The sequence below is a fragment of the Macaca thibetana genome, chromosome 12 (assembly GCF_024542745.1).
Source record: "Macaca thibetana thibetana isolate TM-01 chromosome 12, ASM2454274v1, whole genome shotgun sequence".
Lineage (NCBI taxonomy): Eukaryota > Metazoa > Chordata > Mammalia > Primates > Cercopithecidae > Macaca > Macaca thibetana.
Genome location: NC_065589.1, coordinates 76,971,334 through 76,991,201, shown reverse-complemented (window position 1 = coordinate 76,991,201; position 19,868 = coordinate 76,971,334). Strand labels below are relative to the sequence as shown.

Below are 19,868 nucleotides of genomic sequence, written 5' to 3'. Positions count from 1 at the left end.
TTGTTATAATTCAAATGATTAAGAAATGGAGATCTGAGAGGCAAGAGGAAGAAGACTGTTTAGTTTACGGAGAGCCCTAGTGTTTGTAAACTTAAAGTTTGCTGTTCATAGGCCATGGTTTAATTCCATCTGCACTAGTTAGCTTCCTTCTAGTCCACATGAATGAATACACCTGCAAGTCAGGCAAGCCCTTGATCCTAATGAGCAAGCCAGGGAAAGCAGGAAAGGATGAGAGCCAAGCACTGGTGTTACTGAGAGGCCAATAAACCGACCTTTATTTTCCTTGTCCAAAAAAAAAAGGTTTTATTTATAATTTCATTAAAATAAATAATGCATAACAAAGACATTTCATTTAAATAGCTAGAATTTTGTAGTGTCACGTTAACAAAGAGCATATTAGTCTAGTAATCATTCTTGGTCAAAAATTCTATTACTACTACACATAAAATAACAAAAAAGGCCTACGGATATACTTCAGAGATTCAGAAATATGAGTTATAGATTTAAAATACCTTTAAATACCAACTGAAATAATGCCAGTTATATATCTGGAAGTCTTAAAATAGAAGGAAATAATCAAGATTAAAGTGACAGGAATCGAGGAATTGACCTTGGGCTGATAGATGTGGTAAGAAGAGGCTCTTCAGAGGAAAACATTGCATTGATTCTAAGTCTTAGAAGTTTCTCATGATGTAACCCACACTGATCTGCACTTAGTCACCTCATAAATGGGCCTTAAGAAGATGTAAGTAGAACAACTCCCCATTCAACCTTGCTAGGAGAATGGGGGAAGAAGACAGCCTAAATGATTTTCTGTTGAATTATGCCCCTCAACCTCACCTGATGTCAGCAAAATAAGGCTGAACTTACTGGTAATAGAAATGCACTGAGACTGAAAATATTCTTCTCAGAGATGGAGGATTAACAGAAAACTAACTGGCTGAGAGAGCATAATAACTTACTAAACATAGCATCAAAGTTTAGCAATCAAACGTCAAGCATAATTAACGATGCTAGATTCTTGATTTATTGTGATACAATCCAACACTCAAAACTGCACAGGTAAAAAAAGGAAAAGTTAGGCATAATAAATTTGTGTGAAAATTATCTTAGGAAGGAGAAGGCTTAAGGCGATAATTTGAAGAAAGAGGTTGTACTAACAGGACAAAGTGCATAGAGAATTAAGATTTGCAAGTAAGAGACTGAAGAAAATGAGTACTGTATGAGTAACAGAAATGAGAATCTTTGTTTCTTTTAAGGGTGAGGAGATGGATATGTAGGGTAGGAAACTATATATTTAAAATATTTTGAAATATTTAAAATATTTAGAAAGATACTAAATATTTAAAAATGAGAAGTGGGTCATTACTGTTGAGGAAAATAGACCACGTCACCAGAGATCAACACCAACTCTTTCTAAGAGCAGTGCAATTTCCCTTGAGTGAAACTGAAAGACATTTCAGTCCTGTGTATCTGTCTTTGTCAGAGTTCTGTGTAATAAAGCATTTGGCTGGCATTTGTCTTGGGTTCCCGGAAGGAGTCTCTAACTCTTGGAATTTCCCTCATGTTAGGGATGTCTGTATTACTCTTTATGGACCCTGATAGTTTATCCTAATGAGGAGACTTATGGTACGCCCCTAGATAGTTTATGCCAAAGATAAGACTTGAAATGGGGGCTGGCTGTGCCAGAAAGACCAACCCTGTGATTAGTGGGTTGGAGCTTAGAGCCACATTATCAGTCGGTGGGGACTGGAGATTGAATTCAATCATATGGCCAATGATTTAATCCATGTCTACTTAATGAAATCCCAATAAAAGCTATGGACACCAAACCTTGGTGAGCTTCCCTGGATGCTAATACTCTGATTATCACACATCGACATGTCAGGAAGTGGTATCTCCTGACTCCATGGGGAGAGGACAACAGAAGCTTTACATTTGGGAACCTATCAGACCTCACCCTGTGCATCTTTTCCTGTTGCTGATTTGGGTTAGTATCCTGTTGCTATAATAAAACTGTAATTTTAAGCCTAGTGCTTTCTTGAGTTCTGTAATTCATTCTAGTAAATGAATGAAACTGAGGGACCTCCACATTTGCAGCTAGTCAAAAGCACAGGAGGCTCTAGGAGTGCCCAAATCTGTGGCTGGTGTCTGAAGTGAGGGCAATTTTATGGAAGACTGTGCCCTTAACCTGTGATGTTTGGCCCAACTCCAACTAGTTGGTGTCAGAAGTCATTTCAGTTGGCAATTTAGCAAAAATGCTACTATTTAGACACATGCTAGCAGTATTTCACATGATTTAAGGGTGCTCTTCCTTTTTTTAACTCTTGGTTACTAGAAATTGTATTTTTTATTTCAATAGGTTTTTGGGGAACAGGCGGTATTTGGTTACATGAATAAGTTATTTGGTGGTGATTTCTGAAATTCTGGTGCACTCATCACCCAGTCACTGTATCCAATGTATACAGTCTTTTATCCCTCCCTCACTCTCTTCCTGCCCTTTCCCCTAAGTCCCCAAAGTCCATTGTATCATTCTTATGTAAGACTGTTCTTCTTAAAAATGGGATTAATATAAGAAATTTTCATGACTAGAGACTTTAACGATTAAGTATTACTAGATTGTGACTTACTCATATAAATTTTCACAATATAAAATAAACACTTAATAAATTATAGGAATCAAAGTCCCAGTCTAATTATATAGTGGGTGATACCCCTTCCAATTAGGAGAAAAGCTGAAATATCCTGTGGTTTAATGGTATAATTCAATCAGAAGGTATTAGTATTACTTCTTACAACTGAAATATTTTAGAGGTAAAACCACCCTCTGACATCATCTAAATGTTTTTAATAGCTAAAACAGAAGTCTGTAATTTCCACAATCTATAAGGAATCCAAACAAATCATCAAGAAAAAAATAATCCCATTAAAAAGTGGGCAAATGACATGAATAGACATTTCCCAAAAGAAGATACACAGATGGCCAACAAACATTTAAAAAAATGCTCAACATTGCTGATCATCAGGGAAATGTAAATTAAAACTATAGTTAGGGACCACCTTACCATAGCCAGAACAGCCACTATTACAAAGGCAAAAAAAAAAAAAGACAGCATGGATGTGGTCAAAGGGAACACTTATACATTGCTGGTGGGAATGTAAATTAGTACAACCTCTTTGGAGAATAGTATGAAGATTTCTCAAAGTAGTAGAAAGTAGATTTACCATTCAATCCAGCAATCCCACTACTGGATATCTATCCAAAGGAAAAGAAGTCATCATATCAAAAAGTCACCTGCACGTGTATGTTTATTGCAGTACAATTCATAACTGCAAAGATATAGAACCAACATAAGTGCCCATCAACCGATGAGTGGATAAAGAAAATGTGGTATATATACACCATAGAATACTACTTAGCTGCGTAAAAAAAAAAAAAAAAAAAGAAATAATGTGTTTTATAGCAACCTGGATGGAACTGGAGGCCATTACTCTAAATAAAGTAACTGAGGAATGGAAAACCAAATACTGTTATGTTCTCACTTATAAGTAGTAGCTAAGCTATGGGTATAAAGGCAAACTGAATGATATAGTGGACGTTGGAGACTTAGAAGAGGCAAGATGGGAAGAGGGTGTGAGATAGAAAGCTTCATATTGGGTACAATGTACAGTACTCACGTGATGGGTGCACTAAAATTCCAGACTTCAGCACTATACAATTCATCCATGTAACCAAAAACTATTTGTACCCAACACAAATAAAAAATTGAAATAAAAAATTAAAAAATAAAGAAAACAGAGGTCCAAAGAAACAGTAAAGGCAATCTCATCACTCCATTATATAACAGGAAATAACTTTATGAAAAAACCTTTTAAGCTGGTTTCTGCTCTTACAGTTTTACAAACTTTATTTACTTTTATAGCATTCGGTTGGCAAAGGTACATATAGACAAGCATGATATGATGGCCTTTTTAAATTTTTATTTTATTTTTATTTTTTTGAGACGGAGTCTTGTTCTGTCGCCCAGGCTGGAGTGCAGTGGCGCGATCTCGGCTCACTGCAAGCTCCGCCTCCCGGGTTCACGCCATTCTCCTGCCTCAGCCTCCCGAGCAGCTGGAACTACAGGCGCCCGCCACTATGCCTCGCTAATTTTTTGTATTTTCAGTAGAGACGGGGTTTCACCATGTTAGCCAGATGGTCTCGATCTCCTGACCTCGTCCTCGTGATTTGCCCACCTCTGCCTCCCAAAGTGCTGGGATTACAGGCGTGAGCCACGGCGCCAGGCTCAGTCTTTTTTTTTTTTGGAGACAGGGTCTCACTCCCCTTACCCACACTGAAGTGCAGTGGCGTGATCCTGGCTCACTGCAGCCTCAACCTCTCTGGGCTCAGGTGATCCTCCCACTTCAGCCTTCTGAGTAGCTGGGACTACAGGCACGTGCTGCCAAGCCCAGCTAATTTTTGTATTTTTTTGTAGAGATGAGGTGTCACCATGTTGCCCAGGCTGGCTCGCTTTGGCCTCCCAAAGTGCTGGGATTACAGGTGTGAGCCACCGTGCCCTGCCATGATGGTCTATTTCTATGTGTAAAGTCATGTATTTGTCTGTGCCTTAGAAAACTAAGGTTATAACTGAGTCATTTTTATTTTAAGCTATCCATAACTATTCACAGAAACTAAACAAGAATTACTCAGTACTTTTCATTAGGGCCTGAAATCTGGCAAATGTTGCATTTGGTTATACCAGTAAAAACACAACCATGGATTAACGACTGTAAAATCTTATTGCTAGTTTCCAGTAATTTCTGACAGACTTTTTTTAAAGTGGTACAACTGCATTTTCCCAGCAATTCACTTAAGCCACACAAGTTTATAGTAATTTTTAAAGGATTAAATAGTAAGTTATGCAATTCTATTTTGGATTAAAATTACTTATCTATGCATATACAAAATGTACATGTTATGTGACTATTCTCTTATATACAGAGTGCTTAATTTAATCACACTTGTTTTTATCAACATCAGAATAAAAAGGTTAAAAGTTTTTAAGGTATACTCTACCTGACAAATATTTCACTTTTGCTATTAGGAAGACAGTTTGTAGAAGACCTGGAACAGTTCTTACTACGGTCTCCAGGACTGAGACACAACGCCTGAGAAGTGGACAAAGAGGTTGCCCAGGACTTGCAGGCTAAACAAAACAAATCAGCAGATCATTTTATAAGTGTAAAATAATATTTAGCTAAAAATAAACATATATTAATTTTAGTATAACTAACCAAACTATACATATTTTTCTAAAATTTCTTTGATTTCACTTATTTCCTAATATCTTTACTATGACTTAACTAATACTAATTTATTTCCCTGGGATCTATGAACACACAATACAAATAATGGCTCTTATTCAGCAAAATAATTATGAAACTATTATACAATTACTAAATGGATAACATATCAAGTGAGTATATCTGTTCAAAACTTTTATCAGATAAATGTATCTGTTAAAGGAAAGATAACTGAGAGGTAGAGTTTTTTGCTAGAATTGACACAGTCAAGGCAGTAAGTGTTCAAATTCTAGATATGCCTTGTGATTTGCTCAATTCAATTACTCTCATTATCCCCTAGAGTACTGTGAAGCCAGTTTTTAAAGAATTCAGATTTCCCCCACTGGTAAACAGAAGGTAGAACGCTCACTATATTAAACTAAATGTCTCATACCTTTACATTCCCCGCTCTTCAGCCTGGCATGTTTTAGACCCTCAAAGTTTTCCTTTCAATTAATAATGAGTATGATAATTAAAGTGATATTAAAACACTGCTTAATTCTTTTCACTGTTTCTTATTCTTATAATGGCTGTCTACCCAACCAACCTTTATCCAATGGTCATCCAATCACAAGTTTAGTACTGTGATATCAGAATTTAAATATAAAATGTTCATCCCTCCTGCTTTGCCTTACTACGGCTGTTTCTTTATATGAGGCTGATCCTCTCCACCCCACGCCCCCTGACACATAAAGATCTTTCACTGGACTGTGCCTTCTTATGGAAAATCACTCCTATAACGAGCCATTATTACTAACAAGAAAGTGCTACAACTTACACACACACAATGTATCGCTCAAAAAGATAATCAGAATATGACTACTATTGCCTAGAATACTTCAATTTCTTTAAATTCTTCACATATAATCTATATAATAAAATTTAACACTCTATAATACCTATACAGTTCTACTGGTAGTTTCTTATTTAGTTTTGCTTCTTTTATAGGCCTAAGGGTTTTTATGTGTCTTGAAGATAAGATTTTTATGCTTCTTTGCACAATAATAGATACACAGCAAATAGTTTAAAAATATGTATTTTTTTCAGCCTAAGTAAAAATAGTGAAAGTGTAAGTGATGGTGAGGTTCTGGTAATGTTCTTTGTCACCTGCTAAGAATGAGTTATTGAGAACCATCATTTTACTGCAAACAATTTCAATGTGCAATCATAGAAAAAATAGTTATGCAGACAATCTTTAAGATATCATTTGTTCAACTAAAATTCTAAACAAAACTATGTCTATAAAAGGGTCAAAGAAGTAGGAACAGAGCTAAAGAGACAATTCTGCCTTTCTCATATTTCCCTATGAAAATAGAATCACATACGCTGATTACTTTCTATCATGCTGGTAAAGGAAAACAGAATTTCCTGGTAAAGGAAAATAGGATGTCTAGTTGAACTAGAGACCCAACTACCACTTAATGCATTATTTCTTGTTCTATTACAGTTTATTCTCAGCATATCTGATAGAGAAATCCATTAAAACACTGGGTTAAAGTGTTGACTTGCATCATGCTGGAAGCCTTTTGGTGACTCCCCATTGTATCCCATTGTACTCAGAATTAAAGCCAAAGGAGTTATAAGAACTGCTATGGCCCTACCTGGGCTCGTCTCCTTGGGATAACCTCATCTCTGACTACTCTCCTCCTCCTCACCCTGCCCTAGCCACATTTGTCTCCTCGAGTCCCTTTGGGTTTCTGTACCAGCTGCTCCCATTGTCCGAAACACTCTACCATATTTTCAGGTGTTCTGTGATGGTTAATACTGTCAACTTGATTTTACTGCAGGACGCAAAGTGTTGATTCTGGGTGTGTCTGTGAGGATGTTGCCAAAGGAGATTAACATTTGAGCCAATAGGCTGAGAAAGGCAGACCCACCCTCATTTGGGTGGGCACTGTCTAATCAGCTGCCAGCATGGCCAGAATATAAAGCAGGGAGAAAAACATGAAAAGACTAGACAGGCTTAGCCTCCAAGTCTACATCTTTCTCTCATGCTGGATGCTTCCTGCCCTTGAACATCAGACTCCAGGTTCTTCAGCTTTGGGACTAGGACTGGCTTCTTTGCTCCCCAGCTTACAGACAGCCTACTGTGGGACAATGTGATCGTGTGAGTTAATACTCCTTAATAAACTCCCATATGTGTATAAGGAGTATATATATAAACTCCCATATATATACACACACATACTATTAGTTATATACACTATTCATTTTATATATATATATTAGTTTTATATATATACACACACACACACACACACACACACACACACCCTATTTTTAAGTCTTTGTTCAGATCTTACCCTCTTCATGAGGCCTATCCTGACCACTGTATCTAAAATCACCATCACCCCACCATGCTCTATTATTTTCTCCTGTCATTTTCTAAACATAGTATACAATTGACTTCATTATATTATCTGTCTCCTCCCGCTGGAATACATGCCTCAGGGGAAAGGAATGTAGTTTGTTTTACATGGGTATTTCCCCAGCTCCAAGTAGAGTGCTAGGTACTCTATAAACATTCGTAGAATGAATCCTGAATACTAGATTAATACCGAAAACAACGTATTCCAACTTCCAAGCAAGTGAAATGGATTATGACTGGGGAGTCTGAGGTCAATCCCAGGTACAATTCTCTGAGGGTTTAAGTTTAAAAAATAAATAGTAATGAAAGCCTAGAAAAGGACACGATAATCGAAAAGGCTGTATGGGTTCCCTAAGGGAAGGTCATTTTCCTTATTCCCCATGTTAACACAGTTACCAAAGCTGTAGATCAGGGAGAATGCTAAGAAGTTTGCTTTCAGCAATAGAATGCTTGATAGTGCCTGCCCTGATATCCCTGTGTTGAATGTGAGCTGAATACAGTAAAGTTAGGACGTCTGTATCTGCTTACTATCTGTAATAAGAGTGCTGACTAATAAATCCACATCAATTTGGAAAGAACTCTCTGGTAGTACAACATAGGGTTTTATCTTCAGGTCTACTCAAAACTTGGAAGAGAACATTATAGTAACAGTTATCGCAGAGCTAGATAAAGCAGATGACAGATGACAATAAAGATCCATTTAAAATAGGTGACAATCATGATCCACAAGGAATATGATAACATGGAATGGATATGATAACATGGAATGGATATGATAACATGGAATGAATCTGAATTCATTTCATGAGATGAATCTGAAAAGATAAAATTTCATAGAATAAATGTAGAGTCCTACATTTGAGTCCAAAGGTACAACAAGACACTGAAAGTTTTTAATTAACTGTTGATTCAATAGAGGTAATTAATGTAATGTGATTTATAAAAAGAAAGTTGGAGGGACTTCCGGAATAAGGGAGGAAAAGGTCTATTCTAGTTCTTGCAGGTCAAATCCACATCTGGAATAGTGAGCTTAATGAGAGGAACAGACAAAATAAAGAATATCATCAGATTCACAAACAGAATTCTCAAAACTATTTCATATAAAAAATAAATGGCTGGAAACCTGGAGTTGTTTAGTGGAACATGAAAACTAATTGCCAATATCTGAAGGTCTGTGTATGAATGAGGAATGATCCTTGCTCTAAGCAACTGGACTTGCTCTATGTCAATCCAAGGAGCAGAAGGAGGACCAGTAAATGGTCCTTTTTTTTTTTTTTTTTTTTTAAACCAAAAGCAGAGTTTGACTTAACACAGGAAATACAGGCTAACAATCATAGTTATATGATAAGAACTTCATTTCTAAGTATGTCCAGATGTGGGATAGGCACTTGACAGTGATGTTACAGACTGGATGCAAATATAATGTAGGTGTCTGAATTAGATGACTTTTAATATTTCTTTAAACTGAAGATTTTAAGATTTTATGAAATACAAATGAATATCTGCAAACCAATACTTTCAGTAGTTGACAGCAGTCATTACTAAAAACAGTCTGATTAAAAGCAATTTCAACTAACATAGATACAAATACTACCATTTTAAGATGCCGATATAGTCTAATGCATCAAAGAAAACTTTTAAGTTCTTTCATAAAACATCATGTAAATGCATCCTTGAAAGTAAGTCCCATAATTACTTACCTGCATTGGACAGAAGCTCAGATATTCCGTAACAATTTCCAACAAGAAATCAGGATTTAGCTTTTCAAAATACTGTATGCCAAGAGGCAAACCTTCAATTTGTGAAAAATGAGTGTCCAGGACATCATTTAACAAATTAATAACTTCTTCTTGTCGTTTATTTTTCTTCATGGCAAGAACTGCATGTAAATAGATTAATTCCTAGAAAATAAGTAGTTTTCATAAATTATTCCATTTAGCTATAAAGCCATTTATTTCTACTCAGATTTCAAATGCATATAATGTGCTACTGATACGCAATTATTTGTTCAAACTCAAGTATTAGCTTGAACAGACTTTTAGAATCATTCAGAAGAATAAAGTTTCATTTTGCATGGAGGTAAATTAATAAATTCAATTACATATTAAAATTAGTGTACACTAGTGCTTTCCAGCCATTACAAAACAATAAGACTGATTTATAATTTCATATTTTATAAACAGCTAGCATCGACCATCTGATAAAATAAAATACTGTACCGCAGATTTTCCAATGGACTGCTGAATTTCATTTAAAAATTCTAGCTGCTGATCTGCATCCTGTAATTGCCCTTCTATCAGCTGACATTGGATAAATCCTAAAATCAAACAGGAGAAAGACAGTCAAAGTCCACACCAATTCAGGCATGCACTCTTCAAGCTAACATGACAACATTAATAAAACACATTTTCCCCCATCACAATACTTTAACATTTTAGATTAAAAACAACAGAAAGAAAGAAAATGAAAACAGTGAAAAAAAAATAAAATGGGTAGCCTTGGACCTTATAAAATCATTTACTGAAGAATTCATAATTTATAGGAACCACCTTATATAAATCTGTTCTCTCAAGATATTATTTGTGAATTAAAAATTTTATTTTTAAAGACATGACTTTTTCGAATCTGGGCAGTAGAGAACAATTTAAGTTTAGAAAACCATAAAATACTTGTGTTCTTCTCTAATGGCAAGTTAAAAGCAATTGTTACTTGTATCTGTATTATAAATATTTATGAAAACAGTTGTCATACCAACTAGGGCAGACACACTAGTCTCATCAAGTGTCATGGCGGTCTTATACCACTTCAGTGCCTCTTTAACTCTTCCTTGTAAAATCATTTGGTATCCAAGTTCTGTAGCAAATTCTGATTGCTGAGGGTTTAAACTAAAAGCTTTCTCAAGTAACGTTTGAATTTTTTGAAGAATGAGTTGACTACGTCCACACTAAAAAGAAAAAAAGATTATGTAAGATTTCAAAGTCAAACATTTCTACCAAGACTGAAGGATTATTTTTTCTAAATATATATATTATTTGTACTTCACAGCAGTGATGAAAAAGAAAAAAAATAATAATAATTAAGGAAAAATAAAACTTTCCTATTATCTACACAATGCATCAAGAGTTTATATTCTATCAGAACTTATACATCCTAATGAACATAATGCTTTTACAAAATAACTAGTATGAAAAGTACACTTCTAATGATGTCACTACATAAACATATTTTTTTGAACTGCTTTTCCAAGCTGTCTCATGACTGTTTTATAAACAAGAAAACCATTATTTTATGGTTACATGTGTATATGTGTGTGTGTATATGTGTATAATATACGTATGTTTTTTCTTATTGAATAAAAAACTAGGACTAGGATCTGTTTTCCCCCTACACACTAGCTATGCCACCAGTGAGAATATTTTAAAAGATCATGCCTTAGAATCTTCTTGAAAAAAATTTCAAGAAATAGCAGTGTTGTTAGAATAAGTACATAACTTTTCAAGACAACAATCTTTAATAGTAAAATACTTATTCAAATGTTTGAACCAACTTATATAATTTTTATAAGCTTAGTAAAAAAGTAATTGAAATAATGTGTCTAGGACTATGGTAAGCGAAAAAGGTAAATACCTCCTTAATTCAAAGTTTCGTTATAGCACGGAGTTTTCTTCCTCTAAAGTTTACACAATCTGATATCTTTGTTTTTAAATAAGAAAATTAAGTATAGTCATGTCATTTAACAATTAATATCCTTTATTTTTTTCTTTCAACTTTATGCTTGCTAATTATTTTAACCTTCTTAGTTTAATGAACTTTTCAATATTGTCATTCCTTGTATTGATTTCGAGATTCTACTGTATATTTCTATTTCATTCTTGATTACCTTCTTTTTACTGGGAGCTTATAATAAAAACATTTCTTTCCTATTGTTTTTTAAAAAATAAGCTACCAACCATTTCCTCCACCAAAATGCTCTTTTATACACTTTAAAACTTTTTAAAAATAGTTTTAAAAAACAAAAGCTAAGAGCAATCCTGGTCATAAATCTATGCTCTGATGAAAATAAACCACCTTCTATTTCCTTTGCCTGGAAGGCACTTGGCTATGCTTAAAAGATCAATAAGTGGCATTTCCTCCACGAAGCCTCCATCAGGGCTTCTTATAGCTGGAAACCACATCTCCTCTAAACTGCCTTTCTTAGGAGTATGTCATATATTTAAATACATATTTGCACTCTAGGCCATATGCTCTTCCCTGCTTCCACCTTTTCCACTTATTTTATGCCCTCTACTATAGATAACAGAGCTCTGGTACATGGTAGGCACTCTCACAGTTCTGCTGAAGGCGAGTGTAATGTTATAGAAAAGTTGAGCATTCTGTGGTTCCATGGCATCCAATGCATTTCCCAAGTTTTCCAGCTTGGTGGAAGCCTAAAACAAAAGCAACTGGTATTAACTTTAAAATACACTAAGTAAAAACAACATAATACATGCACATATATGCTAACAAAGCATAACCCGACTAGTATTTTAAAAGACCTTTGCTTTTATATATTCCTCCTCCTCCAATGGATGATTATATGTTATAAAACATATTTAAGGTTCTAACAAACTCAGTAATTATAAATGTGTTTTAGAATGTGTTTCTTTAATACTTGTTATTGAATGGAAACCTTTGGATAGGCAAAGACATCCATAATATTTCATTAACTGTACATGCCCAGCTCCCCCTCCAACAGTTAATTCATGACACAAATGAAATACAAATGATAATGTATTTACAAATTATATGAGATCAGCCCTTCAACTGCCTCTATAGACTGGTTTATAATCAAAATATTTTCTAGAATAGAAAAAATTATTACGGTACTTAGTACAAGTAATTTCAATGCCTGGAAAATTTACCCCTACTAAGATACTCCTAGTATTTACTGAAGTATCTATCAGGCACTGTCACATTAACCAATTTAACCACACTAAACACAATGCAAATCTACTACATGTTATACTAATACTATTTCCTTCAGATTAGAGTTTGGCACTCCATGATCCAATCTATAGTCAATGTGTTCACTACTACAGAAACAGATATACTTTATTATAAGGTACAATGGGATTTTATCCTAAGCCCATTAAATTTTCGCAAATTCAGTTAAATTGTAAATATACTATAAATTACATTTTGCATACATATTTTTTCATATCTAGTATCACTGGTTACATTAATCATACACAGGAGTTTCATACAGAAAGCCATATATACTATAATTAATGATTTAAGGGATTTTCAAGGGTAATGTTAATCGTATAATATTTTTGCTTTACTAATAGATTTTAGAAGCTGACTTCTTTGTTAAGGTATAGTCTCATAATCAACTAAAAACTACCATGACATATAGTCTAAAAGAGAACTTCAAGGCTTTAATGTATATGCACATGCACACACGTGTGTGTGTATGTGGGTGTGTATGTGTAATGAAATATATTTTTTAATATAGGAAACTAAAATAATACAATGCCACTTACCTTCTCTATATCCCCCTCCCTACACACATAGTAGAGTGCCTGCATTCTCAGTGCTTCCACATTTTGGCTATCTTGGAGCAGCAACCTGCAGGAAAACAATTTAGTTAATGTCAAAATAAATTTATATATTTTCTTTTATTTGAGGGCATGAAAAGTTGGTTTGCTTGCCTCACTATTCCACTGATCAAAATAAGTAATTTTCATTAGTAAAATGATATCTGCTTTGTGAAACTTATCAACTTTATTATTTAAACAAATAAAAGTCTCTGGAATTTAATTTGTAATATGTTTTTAAGAAATATGAATAGATTATACTAGTCTCATTAAATCTTGTGGCAATCCTAAATGAAGTATTAGCTAACTATATACAACAGCATAGTAAAAGAATAATTCACTTTAACCAGGCTGATTTATTACAGGAATTCCAGGAATGCAAAGCTGGGTCAAACATTACAATACCTACTAATGTTATTCACAACAACAGATTCCTATGTGATAAAAACAAATGAGAAAATATTACATTAAAAAATCCTATTAATAAATGGAACAAAAAGCAAAAAGAAAAAAATAACAAGCATAAACTTAAGAAACATGCAAAAGCTATAAAATTCCTATGAAACTGTACTCAGGGACATTTTTCAAAAGAACTGAACCAAAAAGGTAACGCCCTAGACTTCTCTTATCATGGATGATGTGGTACATATCACAATTACTGGTTCCAGTTTTTTAACCCTCCTTGAGTACGTGCCTTCTGCCATGTAACTAACTACAAAAGTTGGAGTGTACCCTACTGCTTCTTGACTAGGGACTTGGACATTTTTCTTATATTGGCCAATGGAATGTGGGCAGGAATAGCAGTGTACCAGCCTAAATTGTAGAGGCACTGCATACTTCTGCTTGTTCTCTTGCACCTGCTATCAGTATAAGAAGAATTCCCTCTGAGTAGCGGCTGCCACTTGTTGTGAGTCCAGGGGAAAACACTCTCGGAGGTGACAAGAGTCCAAACTGCAATGATGTGCCACACTCACCCAGCTGGATCTGAACTGAAGCAGGGCCCCAGCCAAGCCCTGCCTGAGATCAGCAGACCCTTGATGACCCACAAAAATGTGAGGAAAGAATACTTATTATTATATGTCCTGACATTTGTGGTTGTTTGCTATACACCAATAGCGGCCTGATATAATAATGCTCATTTTTGGTTAAGAAAAATTTTTTTCCCACAAATGACTACAAATTTAATGTAATTCAAACCAAAATCTTCTACAGTTTCTTTTTTATTATTTTGTAAATTGATTATGACAGTCAAGAACAAAAAAAAAGAGCCAACAAAACTGTTATAAGAGAAACATGGCGAAACTCTGTCTCTACTAAAAATACAAAAAAATTAGCAGGGCGTGGCGATGGGTGGCTGTAATCCCAGATACTCGGGAGGCTGAGGCATAAGAATCACTTGAACCCAGAAGGCCGAGCTTGCAGTGAGCCAAGATAATGCCATTGCACTCCAGTCTGGGCAACAGAGCAAGATTCTGTCTCAAAAAAACAAAAACAAAAAACAAAAAACCATGATGGAGAACTTGCGATAAAAATTATCAGAGTCCATCAAAAAGGAGAGAGTAGGCTCACTTAAAAAAAAAAAAGCATATTTAGAACCAGTTATATACCAAAGAAAAGAGCTTTTAGCATATGAAAAGTTGCTCAATCTCAATACAATAAATGAAAATAAAAATAAGACACCTCTGTTTCAGATGGCTTAGAAAAAAAAACAAAAAACAAACAAAAACACACACACACACACTGAAAATGGCCAGAATTGGTGAGGATAAGGTAAGGGAACATTCAATCGACTACTGGTAGGAGTGTAAATTAGTATGATTTCTTAGAGCAATGTGGCAGTGCCTATCAAAATTTTAAATTTATATACTTGAGGCAGAGACTACAATTTGTCTCCTTAAATCCATTCTCTCCTTATTTGCTTGGGCATGTGGCTAGTCAACACTTCCCAGACATCTTTGCATGTAGAGGTGGTCAACGTGAAATAAAATACTACATTCAATTTTTGGGCCTGGGCTTTTATAAAAAGTGGAATGACTTCTCTACAGTATCTTTCCCTTTCTGCCAGCTGTTATGAGGTCTTAGGAGATGGCAGGATTGCAAGATGGAAGGAGTCTAGGTCTGTTAAAAACAGTGTGGAGCAAAGTTGCCTGATCACTTCTAACATTTACCTAAAACAGTTACATATGGGAAAACATTCTTCTATTATACTGAATCATTATATGTTTAGATCTACTTTTGTAGCAGCTTAGCCCACCCTAACAAATACAGTATCTTGGATTCAACAATCTCTCCTTTGGGAAACTTCTCTGCATATATAGTCCTACCTGTGTTCAAAGAGGTATGTGTGTATGCGTGTGTGCACACTGCACTATACTGAACACTGAAAAATTGGAAACAGCTTAGGTGTATACCAATGGGGAGAGATTAAATAAATTATTTGTGTTTTCAATTCACAGATTGCTACTCAGTTTTAAAATGATTAGGGAAAGGAAGAAATACATAGATGTTCACAGATGACAGGAACATCTATGTAGAAAATCTAAAAGAATCAATTTAAAAAACTCCTGGAATCAACAAGTGATTATAGCAAGATTGTAGGCTATAAGGTTAATACATAACATCAACTGCTTTCCTATGTGCTAGCAATGAACAAACGGTATATGAAATTAAAAACACAGTAACATTTACATTAGCACTCCTTAAAGTAAAATACTTAGGTACATATAAATCTAACAAAATATGTGCAAGATGTCTATGAGGAAAATTTTAAAATTCTGACAAAAGAAATCAAAGAAAAACCAAATAAAGAGAGAGAGATTCCATGTCATGGATGCAAAGACAATATAAGATGTTAGTTCTTCCCAATTTGATCTATAAACTCATTCAATGCAATCCCAATCAAAATCCCAGCAAGTTATTTTGTGGATATTGACAAACTGATCCTAAAGTTTATACAGAGTGGGAAAAAACCCAGAACAACAACATACTATTGAAAGAAAAGAGCAAATTTAGAAGTCTGACATTAGTTGACCTCAAAACTTACTATAAAGCTTCAGTAATCAAGACAGTAGTGTGGTATTGGTGAAAGAACAAACAGGTCAATGGAACAGGGTAGAAATCACAGAAATAGACCCACATAGATAGTAAACTGATCTTTGACAAAAGAGCAAGGACAATGCAATGGAGAAAAGACACTCTTTTCAATAAATGGCACTGGAAAAACTGGACATCCACATGGAAAAAAGGAATATAGATACAGACCTCACCTTCTTCACAAAAATCCATCTGAAATAGATCACAGAGCTAAATGTAAAACATAAAACTATAAAATTCCTAGAAGATAAAACAGGAGAAAATCTGATGGCCTATGGTTTGATGATGGCATTTTAGATACAACACAAAAGGCATAGTTCATGAAAGAAAGAGGTGATAAGCTGCACTTCATTAAAATTAAAAATTTCTGCTCTGTGAAAGACAAGCCACAGACTGGGAGAAAATATTTATCAGATAAAGATATACCTGATAAAGGATGGTTTTCCAAAATATACAGAGAACTCTTTAATCCAAAGAATAAGAAAACAAACAACCAATTAAAAGATGGGCCAAAGACCTTAATAGACAGCTAACCAAACAAGATATACAGACTGCAAATAAGCATATTTAAAAATGCTCCACGTCATATCACCAGGGAAATGCAAATTAAAATTAAAATAACAATGAGATACCTCTAGAAACCCATTAGAATGGCCAAAATCCAGAACACTGGCAACATCAAATGCTGATGCAGATGTTTTAAAGCAAGAGAAACTCTCATTCATTGCTGGTGGGAATATAATATGGTATAACATCTTTGGAAGATAGTTTGGCAGTTTCTTACAAAACTAAATATGCTCCTACCATATGATTCAGCAATTATGTTCCTTGGTATTTGATCCAAAGGAGTTGAAAACTGATGTCCATACAAAAACCTGCACAAGGTTATAGTAGCTTTATTCATAAATGCCACAATTTGGAAGCAATCAGGATGTCCTTCAATGGATAAACTATGGTACATCCAAACAATGAAATATTATTCAGCACTAAAAAGAAATGAGTTATCAAGTCATGAAAAGACATGGAAGAAAGTTAAATTCATAATACTAAATGAAAGAAGCCAATCTGAAAAGGCTACATATTGCATTATTCTATATTATAGACACTCTGGAAGAGGCAAAACTATAAAGGCAGTAAAAAGAGCAGTGATTGCAAGGAGTTGGGGAGATGGAGGGATATACAGTGGATACACAATAAAGATAATTTTTAGGGAAGTAGAAATATTCTGTATCATACTATAATGGTGGATACATGTGATTACACATTTGTCCAAACCACTAGAATGTACAACACCAAAAGTGAACTGTAATATAAATGATGGGACTTTAGGTGACTATGATGTAAGTTCATCCACTGTAACAAATGTACCACTCTGGTGGGAGATGTTGATAATTAGGCAGACTATCTATGTGTGGAGGCAGGAATGTATGGGAAATCTCTGTACCTTCTGTTTAATTTTGCTGTGAGTATAAAAGTACCCTAAAAATACTGTTTATTAAAAAACAATTTGGTGTATCTATGTAAATAGGTATAAAATGATATCTATGGAACACTCTCTTAAAGAGAAAAACAAGTTTAAAAGTACATTATGAGTCTATTTCTTACTTTTAAAACACCCTCAAAATATAAACATATTTTTAAAATATATAGAAACCACACACACACACACACACACAGCGCCTAGAAAAAAAAATCTTGACAGATACATACATCAAAAAATTACTAGTGCCCAAATTGTGGCCTTCAAATATCATTTCACACTAAAAGAGATTAGATTGCCCTGGACAAATGACTGATACCTACTTGGGGAAGTAATACACAAAATGAGCCTGGACAGCTTGTCATACCAAATAGCAAAGTAACTATCAAAGACTACTAGGATCACGTCAAAAGGACTTAAGAACAATTTGAAGAAGCTCCTAATAGTCAGAGATAAGACTGTACAATTATAATGACTGAAATGTCCAGAAGCACTCATCTAAATCCATGGCATGTAAAACAAACAAACCTAGGCCACTAATCAATTACCAATGAAGGATGCTAAGGAATTCTTGGCATTTTTTTTTTTAAACCTGGAAATAAAGGAAAAGACTTAAGCACCTTATCCTATTTTTTCTTATATGAACTACACCACTCAGTAACTAACCAGGAGATGAGAAGTTTTTCTTTATAGGTATTCTAGCTAAGAAACAAAGAAAGAATGATAGAATTCAAATGTAATCCTACTATAATCCCTAAGAATCAAGCACTTAGGTATTGAGCATGAATAACTGCTGATACCACAAAAAGAGAGAGACAAGCAGACATTCTGTCACTGTGATGAAACACAACAGTACCACTCATGAAGTAATTGCCAAAACAACAAAACTTACTGTGAATTTAACCAAACCTCCAGATCCAACCACCAACTACAGAGGATAAAGCAACAAGTTGTACTACACCATGGCAGACAAACAACAAAATCCAGATCATGGAAAACGCTACAGGACAAAACACTGGTTTCTTTACCTTAAAAAGAAGGCAAGAAGAAAAAGAGAAGGGAAACAGGGAAATAGGAAGGCAGGAAGAAGGAGGGAGGGAGAGGGAAGAGGGGAAGGAGAGAGATAGGAAGGGAGAGAGAAAGAAAGAGTGAGAAAGAACTTACAGAGACTGGGAGAGAGCCTAGAGACTTTAAAGATATAAACCAATCACAATATGTAGACTTATTTGGATCCTGATTAAAAAGTAATTTATTTAAAAAACATAATATTTGAGACTATTGGTAATTTGAACACTGGATATTTGATATTAAAAAACTATTTTTAATTTTTTATATGTGATAATGACATTGTCATGTTGTAGAGGGAAAAGAATTATCCTATTTTTTCAATGCATCTTGTGATATTTACAAATGAAATGATGCAGAGTTTTGAATTTGCTTCAAACTGAAAATTAAACCCAGGAAGCAAACGGGGGTTTAGTCATGTGGTGATGGTAGCTGGGGGCAGGAAACAGATAAGAGTACCTCATGATGCTATTCTGTCTGCTTTTACATAAATCTGAAATTCTTCATAATAAATGACAGATGATCTTGGCAAAGATGTTACCAAGATGTTCGGTCCTGAGATAGCCATTAATATTTTGTCAGATATGGATGAAAGTTAGACATGCTTGCAAGTCACTTATTCTGAAGATTCTAAGACTATAAACCTTGATCCACACTGAAGTAAAGGTGACTTTCTATGCAATTTATACTTCACTTGTATCTTGAAAGGATCTTGCCTATTGTTTGCATGAGAAGTTCTATTAAGACATTCTGATTTTAAAGGTATATTTGTATTACCTATGAAATTTACTTTTCTGTGATTTCAGTATTAAGTGACATGAATTCATCCATTAGAAAGTATTGATTTGTGCCTCAAATACATTTATTCTTGATCTCATGCCTTTAAATCACATCTATGTGTCAGTGACTCCAAAATATTAGCTATAGCCTAGGCCTCTCTCGAGAACTCCAGATTCAGACATAC

The 19,868-nt window shown here is 34.6% G+C and overlaps 1 protein-coding gene across 7 annotated transcripts in view; it reads right to left on the bottom strand.

Moving 5' to 3' along the window:
• The window catches only part of TTC21B (tetratricopeptide repeat domain 21B), a 97,162-nt gene that overhangs the window by 63,103 nt on the left and 14,191 nt on the right, over positions 1-19,868 (bottom strand). For all 7 annotated transcript variants that reach the window (XR_007718447.1, XR_007718448.1, XR_007718446.1 and 4 more), the window contains 6 exons: positions 13,213-13,297; positions 12,019-12,117; positions 10,442-10,634; positions 9,910-10,007; positions 9,391-9,591; positions 5,057-5,186 (listed from right to left, as the gene is read on the bottom strand). Coding sequence is in view for 3 of the 7 variants with exons in the window: in XM_050752886.1 (XP_050608843.1) it covers positions 5,057-5,186; positions 9,391-9,591; positions 9,910-10,007; positions 10,442-10,634; positions 12,019-12,117; positions 13,213-13,297 (806 nt within the window). In the remaining 4 variants the exon portion in view is untranslated. The remainder of the gene's footprint in view (positions 1-5,056; positions 5,187-9,390; positions 9,592-9,909; positions 10,008-10,441; positions 10,635-12,018; positions 12,118-13,212; positions 13,298-19,868) is intronic.